The sequence below is a fragment of the Crocodylus porosus genome, unplaced genomic scaffold (genome assembly GCF_001723895.1).
Source record: "Crocodylus porosus isolate Cpor-Errol unplaced genomic scaffold, CroPor_comp1, whole genome shotgun sequence".
Taxonomy (NCBI): Eukaryota; Metazoa; Chordata; order Crocodylia; family Crocodylidae; genus Crocodylus; species Crocodylus porosus.
Genome location: NW_017728948.1, coordinates 62,917,762 through 62,929,440, shown reverse-complemented (window position 1 = coordinate 62,929,440; position 11,679 = coordinate 62,917,762). Strand labels below are relative to the sequence as shown.

The window sequence follows — 11,679 nt, the reverse complement described above, 5'->3', positions numbered from 1 at the left end:
TCCCACCCCTGCATGCTGCTGGCTCAGGCAGGGGGAGCCAGCTCCCCACCATGGTATGCGCTCGCAGGGGGCAAGAGAACCAATGCCCCCCCAGATCTATATGTGGGGCATAGGCACGGGCTGCCCACTGTGGGCTTGGGCTTCTGCCCTGCTGTCCCCTGCCAGGGCCCCCGCAGCCCAGCGTGTGACCCAGCACTGCAAAGAACAGTAGGGCCATGCAGGAAGGCTACTTTCCTCTGTGAGCTCTATGCTGCCATGGTGATGCATCCCTTGTGCATGGGGCTACAGTAAGGGGTGACAGCGCATGATTGTTCTTTGCAGCACCAGGTGGCACATGCTGGGCTGTGGAGGCCCCGGGACAGAGCAGCAGGGCGGGAGCAAGCAGCCTGCGCCCATGCCCCACACACAGGTATGGGGCGCATGGGTCCCCCTGCCCCCGGGAGTTTGTGAAGTGGTGGTGAGCAGCTCCCCTCCCCTGATCCCCACTGGAGCCCACAGTGGGCAGCCCGCCCTGCCCCCTCCCTGCTCACAGATCTGGGGGGCATGAGTCCCTCCTGTCCCCCAGGAGTGTGTGCAGCAGCAAGGAGATGGCCACACCCTCTCCCCTACCCCCCAGATGAGCTGTCCATGGCCCTGTCCCACTCCCCGCCAGGGCTCTGTGGACACGCATGTGGCTCAGAGCCCCAAGCCCCATGTACCATCCCCCAGCTGGGTAGAAACTCCAGCCTCTGCCCCTATCCCTGCTCCTGGCTAGTTCCCTCCCTCCACTGGAAGCCTCAGGTCTCCCCCCCTCCCAATACCTGTGGGAGCTGCTCTCCAAGCTGCCTGGTGACAATGTGCAGTGTCAGGCATGCCTTCCCATCACCTCAGGCTGTTCTGGCAAGCTTTGCGTTCACTTCTTTATGGTTCTCCTGGCTTCTGACTTAGCTTTGGCTTTCCCTGACCCTGATCTTGGATCTTCCTTGAACCTCAGCACTTGCCCTGCTCTCTCTGACTTCCCCAGCATCCTGCTTCCACTTGCCTTCCTTGACCCTGACCTTGGATCTTCCTTGGAACGTAACACTGGTTCTCTGGCTCCTGATCTTGGCTTATGTCTTGGACTACGTCTCTTGGCTCCCGTAACCTGTGCCCTCTCAGTGCTGAACCCCAGGTTGCTCCTAGTCGCCTACTGCAGACCTAGCCTCCTACATCCTGGCTGAACCCTCCCGGCAAAAAGTCACACACAAGCAGCCAAATAGGCAACAAGAAAAGGTATATGTGCTTTTGTACTAATGCCAGAAGTCTAATGCCCAAAATGGGGGAACTTGAATTTTAGTGGTAAATTACAATAATGATATAATAAGTATCTCAGAAACTTGGTGGAATGAGGAAAGCCAATGACATGCTGTAATACCAAGATGCAAACTATACAGGAATGCTAGAATATGTCCTACTGGTGGGAGAGTGGCACTCTACATCATAGACTGCATTGAATCAAATAGGTAGATTTTTCAGTTGGTAAGACATGTACCATAGAATCTCTGTGGAAATTCTGTGTTTCAGTAGAAAAAAAAATGTCTGTTGACCCCCCCAGGCCAGATGGCAGCAGTGACCTAAAAATGCTAAGAGAGCTGAGAGAGGCTACAAAAGCAGAAACCACAGTAATAATGAGCGACTTTAATTAGCCACAAATAGACCAAGTCAGTATAACCTCAGGCCAGGATGCAGAGATCAAATTTCTCAACATTATAAAAGATTGCTTTCTGAAATAATTAGTCCTGGAATCTACACAAGCAAAGGCCATTCTTGACTTAGTCCTGAGTAGTGCACAGGATTTAGTGCAAAGGGTAAGTGTTACCGAGCTGGACCACAATACAATTGGGTTTGACATCCAGGTAGGAGGAAAGAGTAGAAGAAAACCTACCACAGTAGCTTTTAACTTTAAAAAGGAAGACTACACCAAAAGGAGGAAGCTAGTTAGGCAGAAGTTAAAAGGGGCTGTGAAGAACTTGCAGGCAGCATGGGAATTGCTTAAGAACGCCATATGGGAGGCACAGAGCAAATGCATGGTTTAGTGGCAGAGTTGCAGAGGCAACAAACAGAAAAAAGGCATCTTTCAGACGATGGAAGACTTCTTTCAGAAGATGGAAGACAAACCCTAGTGAGAAAAACAAAAAAGAAAACAAACTCTGGAAAATCTAGTGTAAAAACATAATAAGACAAGCCAAGGATGAATTTGAGGAGAAAATTTCTTGAGGCATAAATGGTAACAATAAAAATTGCTTTAAGTGCATTATAAACTGAAGGCTGGCCTGGGAGTCATTGAATGATCAGGGTGTAGAAGGGATGCTGAAAGATGACAGGGCCATTGCTGAGAAACTAAATGTGTTCTTTGCATCTGCCTTCTCGGCGAAAGATGTTAAGGAGATCCACTCCTCTCTAGGGACAAATCAATATAATTGACCCAAATTGAGGTGTCAATAGAGAAAATTGGTAAACTAAACAGTAAACATCACCAGGACCTGATGGTATGCACCCTAGGGTCCTGAAGGAGCTCAGATCAGAAATTGCTGAGCTCCTAACTGTAGTATAGAACCTATCATTAAAACAGTCTTGGTATCAGAGAACCAGAAGACGGTCAGTATTACTCCCACCCATATTTTTAAAAGGCTGTAGAGAGATCCCCAGATACTATAGGCTGGTGAGTCTAACTTCTGTTTCTGGAAAACTGGTAGAAATAATAATAAAACACAGAATTGTTCAGCACATGAATGAACATGCCTTCCTGAGGAAGAATCAATGTGGTTTTCTCAAAGGAAATCATACATTGCCAAGCTACTGCAGTTCGTCGAAGGTATCAATATGGAGGTGGATATGGGTGATCTAGCTGGCATAGTATATCAGAACTTCCAAAAAGTTTTTGACAGGGCTCCTCCTCAGAAGCTCTTAAGGAAGTTAGGTAGCCATGGGATTACAGGGAAGATTGATTCTTGGGTTAGAATTTGACTAAAATAGAAAATAAAGAGTGAGCATCAAAGGTCAATTTTTTGTATAGAAGTAAACAGCAGGATCTGGACTGGGACTGGGAGTCTTTAATATATACATAAACGATCTGGAAAAGGGCATGAGTAGTAAGGTAGCCAAATTTATGGATGACACTAAACTATTCAAAGTGGTAAAGACCAAGGCAGGGTGTAAAGAACTACAGAAGGATCTGGCACTAGTGAGCAAATGGGTAACTAAATGGCACATGAAATTCAATGTAGATAAGTGTAAAGAGATGCACCTGGGCAAAAATAACTGAAGCTGTTACTAACCAGGAAGAGATTGGGGAGACAGTACAGAGAAGGGCAACAAGGATGATTAGTGGTATGAGGGGTTTCCATTCAAGGAGAGACTAAAGAGACTAAGCCTATTCAGTTTAGAAGAGAGACACTTGAGGTGGTACAAGATAAGGGTTTACAAACTACTACATAATGAAGAGAAAGTAAGTAGGGATTTATTTAATAGATTTCATAGACATTTGGGCTGCAAGGGACCCTGTAGGACCATTGAGTCCAGCCCCCTGCCCCAGGGGCAGGAAGTCAGCAGGGATCATAGGATCCCAGCAAGATAAGCATCCAAATGTGTCTTGAAGGCGTTCAAAGTGGGTGCTTGAACCACCTCAGGTGGCAGTCTGTTCCAAACCTTGGGGTCTCGGGCAGTGAAGAAGTTCTTTCTCATGTCCAGCCTGAATCAGTCACAGTGGAGTTTGTGACCATTTGATCTTGTCATCCCTTGGGGGGCTCTGGTGAACATATGTTCCCCCAGATCCTGATGAGCACCCCAATAAACTTATAGGTGGCCACTAGATCACCCGAGCCTGCGGTTTTCCAGGCTAAAGAGCCCCATTGCTCGTATTATGTACTATCTCACAATAAAAGAACTAGGAATGATAAAATGAAACTAGTAGCTAACAAGTTTAAAACTAACAAAAGGAAGTCTCTTTTTCACACAGCATATTGTTAAAGTGTGGGACTCATTGCCACAAGGTGGTTGTGGAAGCTGAGAGTTTAACCAGATTCCAGAGGGATTGGACATACTCTTGGAAGAAAGATGATTCAGTAGCTATTGAGCATAGGAGTTAGGGGCACAGCCTCTGAAACAGTGAAACTAGACCTTAAATGCTGGAGGCTGCAAGTGGGAGAGGAACAGTGCAAAAATCCCTGGTCCTATCTTGTTCACTCTCCCTTTCAGCATCTACTCTCTGCCACTGTGACACACAGGGTGCTGGGCAAGACAAACCTACAGTCTATCCCAATAAATTATAGTTCTTATGTTCTACAAGCTTAGATACTTTTGCATCTCCAGAGAGAGGCAGTCAGGCAACCACCTCATCCCTAAGACGAGATAAAAGTTCAATAGAAAACATCTTCCTGAAAAAAACAGAAAAAAAAAAAAAAATCAATGCAGAGAGAGTGCTGACTCAGCTAAATTAGAAAGGTTTAGTGGCAGATGTATGGAAATGGCTTCTTGCTTCTTAAATGTTCTCAGATATGTCAAGACATGTATGTCATGTCAGTTATACCACAATATTCTCTCACATACAACATAGTACCTTTCCTCAGGTTGTTGGGTACTGCTGTACCCAAAAGCTTGTCTATGTCTATTCCAGCCATTCATGGTCCAATAAAATATCATCCGCAACAATCCTTGTCTCTGTTATATCTTGGATATTTGGCATTTTGTGGGATGGACTCATATTTTTATTACTTTTCTTCTAAATTTTTGTAGTTGGGCTTTGCCACTGTCATCTCTAGGGACCTGCTTAAATCAGTTTCACAGACATCGTGAAATTGGGTGATGTGTGAGAGATCAGCTGGGAAAAAAACCTTACTAAAAATAAAATGCTGGCTCCCTAGTGGGACCCAGCAGTCCATACAGCCATTGTGGCCCAGCTGCACAGCCCACTGTGGGGGAAGGGGGCTGCCCGCATGAAGGGGAGCAGGCAAGATGGCTGCCACCCCCACCCCTTCCTGCTGAGAGGTCTGCCCCTCTTCACCAATCAGTGAGGGGTGGGGCTGCACGACAGACAGCCCTCTCAGCCAGTCAGTGGTGATGGGCAGGGCCACCAGGGCCCCTCAGCAAATCAGAGGTATGGGAGGGACCCCACTGTGATAAGACTGCAAAAATGGTAGCTGTCCCTGCAGTCTGCCTCCAAAGTCAGCCGGCTGTCTCCTCAATTTGCATAGAGCCCTAGCCATCTCCCATAGGACTTGCATGTATAAGTATTTCTGTTTATATGCATAATGACAATGTAAAACTTAGTATATGTGTAAATATGTCCTTTTTAGGGGCATGATACAACAGCTGCTGCTATGAGCTGGGTCATGTACTTACTGGGATGTAATCCTGAAGCCCAGAAGAAAGTGGATGTGGAATTGGATGAAGTGTTTGGTAAATGTCTACCCTCTATTAGATATTGGTATAGTTGTATGTGGTACACACATTCCTTTGCTGTGTACAAAGGAATAAAAACCCACTTCTTCTGCCATTGGCTTTGCTAAAAATGTCCTATGAATATAGAAACAAAGGCAATTGGATTGGGTCCCAAGTAGGGGTGCACCAATAAAGATTTTCTTGGCCGATACCAACAGCTGACCAGCCATATCGGTCAATACTGATTTGATAGCCAATTTACAGGACTGCAGCCAGGCAGCTTGGAGAGCAGCATCCAGCTGGTAAGTCTGTGGGGAGGAAGTGGTAGTGGGAAGGGAAGGGGACTGGTAGGGAGTAGTTTGAGGCCCCCACGGTGTGGGAGGAAGTGGGGCAGGGACAGGTGCTGCCCAGCCAGGATGGTAAATGAGACCCTGGGGCTGGGAGTGGGGACAAATCCATGGGCAGCTCATCTGACAGTGTGGAAGGGTGGGAAGGGGGGGAGCTTCCTGCCACTGCACACAGCCCTGGGTGGAGCATGGGGGCTTGTGCCCCCTGGATTTGTGTAGGGGCTCAGGGCTAGGAGCTGCGCCAGCCTCTTCCCAGGGGGGAAGGGGGACTGGGCTGGGGCTGCGCTTGGGGTAGGCAGGAGTGGGGCAGGTGGTGGTGGTGCTAGGAGGAGTGTCTATACAGAATTTTGGGGTGGTTATAGCCCATCCCATAGCCCCCACTCCCAGTGCCACCTTCACCCGCCTCATCCCTGACTGCCGTGAGCACAGCCCCAGCTAGCTCCCCCTCCTGTAGGAGGCCTGCCAGCCCCTGGCCCCAAGCCTGCAGCAGGCAGCCTGCCTCTGCTCTGAACACAAATCTGGGGAGGGGAGGCACATGCTCCCCGTGCCTCCCCCAAGAATGTGCATAGCAGTGGGGAGCCGCCTTTCTCCTGACCCACCTGCACCCCCAGACAAGTATCCCGCAGCTCCACCCTGCAAGTGTCCCATTCACTGCCTCCTGCCCCACGCCCTCACTGTGGGGGCCTCAATCTTCACCCACACCCCTCCCATCCCCCATACTCCTTCCACCCCACAGACTTACCGATTGGCACTGCATTCTTGGCTGCATGCATGCTGCGGCTGCACACCTGCATGTGGCATTTATCAGTGACACTATTGGCTATGCTGGCCAAGAATAGCCGATTACCAATAATGTTAATTTTCCTGTTATCAGTGGCGATCTGATATAGCGGTGCACCTCTAGGTCCAAAAAAATTGTAAGAAATTGCTTAGATGTTAGAATCTAAATGATAGAATTCTTGAGACGGAGACAGTTTCTTTGTTCTATATTTGCATACTGAAGATCACAGTGTGGTCCTGGTGAATGATTATGGCATCTAAAAACAGTGCAATTAATAAATAAATAATAATAATAGCTGAATAGCATGAACAAAAAGAGAAAACGTAGTGAAAAATCCACACTGAATCACAACACTTGAATTGTGGTTTAATTTTTGCTGTTAAAAGTATCTGAGAGCCCTTTTAAGAGTGAGTACACTTAGTCTAGTTAGGATATATGTGTCTCACAAGATATTGTGATTTTTTTTTATAGGTAACTCTGATCGTCATGTAACAATGGAGGATTTGAAGAAACTACGGTATCTTGAGTGTGTTGTTAAGGAAGCCCTTCGTCTCTTCCCTTCAGTGCCATTCTTTGCCCGGACCTTGAGTCAAGATTGCTGGATTAGTATGTTGTTTTTAGCTATGGGCTTGTATTCTTTATTTTAGTTAATATAAACCTCTCCTGTATTAATACATTGCATAAGTAATCAGCTATTTTTGGGGACCCTATATCTATTTCCTGAAAGCTACTTACTTGACTCAAGTGTAGTTCCTTTTCCTTGCAGGTGGATATAAGGTACCAAAGGGCGTGGATATAATCATTTCTCCTTACGCACTGCACAGAGAACAAGATGTTTTCCCAGAGCCTGAGGAATTCAGGCCTGAACGATTCTTCCCTGAGAACTGTATTGGAAGGCACCCCTATGCATATGCGCCCTTCTCTGCTGGACCCAGAAACTGCATTGGTGGGTAGTTCAGAGTAAAGCTGAAGTGTAATATGCCCATATACAGGGCTGTGTAGGTGGTGCTCCCTTTCCTGTAGTACCCATTGCAGAGTTTTTTAGGACTGTAATAGAGACTGAAGCTCTCAGGTGCTTGATAACTGTAGCACAACACTTCTCATTAGTATCTCACATATTAGATTTGTGATATATTCACAATGTTCTCTTTCCTCTCATAGGGGTTCTCAGAGTCCAGAGTACCCTTGTTTCCTTTTTCTTGGTATTTGTTTCACTGGCACTCTGCATCATGCTTACTCCTCCTGTGCCTTAGGGAGATTAGATATGGTTCCCTCAAGACCACAATCACCTTCAAGTCAGCTAGACGCCTACTGGGGAATACTTTGAGGCAATCTCTTCCCTTGTGACATATATACAAATCATGAGTGCTTTTTAAGGGGAAATTTAAGGGCTCTTTCATCCTCTCATTGGTCTGCAGTCATTACTGGAGTGTTCACTGAATTCCTAAAATTAGGCAGCTCTTAAGGTGTAAGGATTCTGTCTTCCGCTGTTTCTCTGAAGTACCTAACACTGGTGAAAGTTTAGAAATAGATGATTGTGGGTCATTGTACACTTCTGGAGGTGTTCTCAGAAGTTCCTGCTGAGTTAGCATCTTTAAGCTCATCTTTGTCATGCCAGATCATAGGTAGCCAGGTCTGGGCCACTTGGTGATCAAGGTGTCTACCGGGGTCAGGAGGAGTGAGCAGAATCTTAAGGCCCAATATAGGCCAGGAAGCCAGAAAGTCAGTCTGAGAGCAGGGTCTAGGAACAAGTTGAATCAGGACTTCAGGAGAGCAGGGGGCAGACAGCAGTCAGAGTACAAGCCAGAGAAAACAGTAAAGCAGTTTAGGATCAAGCTGAGCCCTGTTGCCCAGACACTTCCTATTCCTATGCAGGAAGGGGAAGTGAAGAATCAGCAAGCCACTTGGGTGAAATGGAGTGATTGGAGGGTTATGGCCTCCTGGAGGCTTCAGGCCATCCTGGATCAGTCTGGGCAGCCAGTTGTAGGATGGCAGGCTGGGAAGAGCACCATGTTGACCAGGCTGATTTGAGGCTGTGGCCATACAGTCATGCTGGAGAGCCAGACTTATTATAAAGTTAACCCTGTAAGGGAAGCAAACTCGGACAAAAGCCAAATTCCATTTTCAGTAGTATCTCAGAATTTTGGTCCATACTTATTTCTGATTTTGACACCTGATAGCCAAGGTTTTTGTGATAACTTTTATTGGACCAACTCTATTGTTGGAAGAGAGGGTTTGACAAGATTTCAACCACGTGCTGCCCTTCTTGAGGGCCTGCAGTTAGTCTAATTAAATATATCACTATGGGCTCTGGAAGACAGTGCGTTTATTATGCGGTTAATGTGTAAATGGCACCATAAGTTGTAACGTGCCACATTTTCAGCTGATTTATGGTGTGATACAATGGTGAATCATTTTTAATGTGTAATTTCTTTGTGGCTGGTTTGTATTATGCCTTGACTTGAACATGGCCAGACCCAGGGCTGCTGCATACCCTGAGGCATGGGACACAGCCCTCACACCTGAAACCTGTGATCAGGTGTGGGATAGTGCTGAGGTCTGAGATACAGCCACCCTCTGCCTAGTCCCTGGATCAAGTAGGGGATAGCTTCAGGTCCCAGTTTGGCCTTGACCAAGGGGATGGGATTTGTGGAATTTTATGTTCCATCCTAAACATCATGTGTCCTGCTATGCATGTCTGGCATAACAGAACCTGTAATTTTTGTGATGGGGCCTCAGTTCAGTATCATGCCATTATTTTAATATCTGCTAGGGGCCAGAAAGACCCTTGCCACATCCATGATAGTCCAGGCGTTATACAAGAGGTAACACTCCAACCACAGTACTTGAGGTCCAATCATCCCCTTTTTGAGAAAACTGCTGAAGTGCAGTTGTAGGACTGTTAATACTGGACTCCAGCTGTTTTTCTTTGAATTTACCCTATAGGCCAGCGGTTTGCACTGATAGAAGAGAAAACTGTCATCGCAACCCTTTTACGCCGATTTTGGGTAGAAGCAAATCAAAAGAGAGAAGAGCTTGGCTTGGTGGCAGAACTGATTCTTCGTCCAAATAATGGCATCTGGATCCAGTTGAAGAGGAGAACAGCTTACATATCATGAGAAAAAAGTTTCAAGAGCATAGATTCCCAAATGTATACTAACGGCATCTTTATTTCACTTCTCTCACTTCTTCGATCAAATGCCCAGACACAAAAAGGATTTTATAGACTTTAAATATATGAAAAATATTTCAGAACCTCTATTTCTTTTCTAATGTGATATTCAAAACTATGGTCACAATATAATCACTGTGCCCCATTCAAATGTCAAGGTGTCAGTGCACTGGCGGTTGAACATGATACTGTCTTAATACCTAGTATTTTGGGTCCTTACATTTTTCATAGAGCCCATTTTGAAATGGTCAGTCTTCCAGATGCAATATAGATCTAGAAGTGAATTCATTTTTAATCTGTCTAATATGTGCCTTCTTAGTAACACGTAATATATACAGAATCTCATGTAAAATGTCACATTAAAAGCAATAGGGAAATCCCTGTAGACTGTAACAAGGACTGCAGTCTTATCAGAAGAAGATGATACATGTTAGCAAGTTTTGCCTTCCATTAAGCATTAAGTATATACTGGCATTAAGTACATTTTCAGTGGGCATGTCTACATGAGACACTTACTGTGCAGTAGCTTAATAACACCGAGCAATAATATGCTGGTAAAAAACCATGCTAATAAGCTACTGTGCAGTGTTATTAGGCTGCTGCGCAGTAACCATCACAAAAAACTATGTGCAAAAGCTACTGTGTGGTAACTGTAGTTACTGTTCATTTAGTTAGTATTTCATTAAGCAAGTACTAAACTAACTGCATGGTAACTACTGAGCATTAATGAACATGTAGATGCACCCAGTAAGTACATTTTTTTAAGCTTCTAACTCCTTTGGGCCTGTAATAGGGTCTGTAATTAGCACTCTGGTGGTAGTTTTTTAACTCTGCAATTTCCCCATTTCCATTAGTTGTTTAAACTAATGGTTTAAACAATGGTTTCATGCTCTTTCCTTGTTGCAATAGTGTATACTTCGGTGCAAAAGGAATACATTACTCTGGATTAGCTTTCAGTTCCTGCAGAATACAAGTGCATCCACAGGCACTTGCAAGGAACAGATGCCCTACTGTAAAGGGACCCCTGGTCTCTTTTACCTTATAACTTTGTTTATGCACTCATTCACCAAAATTCTTGAAGGCAAACAATCTGTCCTACTGATTAACAAACATTTACTATAAACCTTTACTATGTTGCGTCCCTCTTTGTTATGGATGCGAAACATTCTGTTCCACACACAGCATCACATGGGATGGATACGTTTTTCTAGTTCAGTTTGTCTCACTAATTATAGTTTACTATCTGCATCCTGCAATACTTGTAGATGTGACAGCATATTTTCTTGGTTTTTACATGTTAAAAATGTCTTCTTACCTTTCACTTGGTTGGCCACTGATATTTCATAGATTTCTTTAGCTTCTCTTGTTAGTCAGCTACATTTTAAAATGATGATTTATATTCACTGAAGCTTATTATTACTTTTTCAGTAATTAATGATCATTGGGGCCTCCACATCACCTTTTAAACGGAATCTTTTTTCTGATCACAGTTGTGTGTACAGAATTGGGGTTTTTTGAGTATTTGGGAGAATATTCTTGAATAATATTCACTGGTAAATATTAATGAAAAATGTATATTGCCAAACAGTTACATCAAGAATTCCTTTAAGCTTTTCAAAACTGGACTTTTTAAAAATCAAAATACATGTTGTGACAGCTATTTCGAAATCCTAAAGCATGCAACAACTATGATGTAAAGATATGGACAGAATGGAGCCCTGGAATATTCAGAGATTATTGTACTGACTTTATAAATGTTAAGTGCAGCTTTATTGGCTTGTTGATTGTTTTCTGCCTAAATGGTACAATGGTTTGCTGCAGGAATTAAAAAAGAACAGGAGGTAATTAATGCAAATTTCTAATACAAAACCAGTGCTGTTACAAGCCTGCAGTTTCAGCCTCCTACAGGGAACAGCCAAACAGACTAGATCAGTAATTCTGAACCAGGATGCTATAGTGCCTTCAAATCCTTTCAACTGGTG

At 44.7% G+C, this 11,679-nt stretch overlaps 1 protein-coding gene across 1 annotated transcript in view; it reads left to right on the top strand.

Annotated features, from left to right (window-relative positions):
* Positions 1–10,560, top strand: part of LOC109322022 (cytochrome P450 4V2-like) — a 40,990-nt gene extending 30,430 nt beyond the window's left edge. Inside the window, exons 8-11 of the mRNA XM_019552820.1 lie at positions 5,313–5,415; positions 6,997–7,131; positions 7,292–7,471; positions 9,472–10,560. Coding sequence (XP_019408365.1) covers positions 5,313–5,415; positions 6,997–7,131; positions 7,292–7,471; positions 9,472–9,644 — 591 coding nt within the window. The 3' untranslated portion in view covers positions 9,645–10,560. The remainder of the gene's footprint in view (positions 1–5,312; positions 5,416–6,996; positions 7,132–7,291; positions 7,472–9,471) is intronic.
* Positions 10,561–11,679: the final 1,119 nt, after the last annotated feature.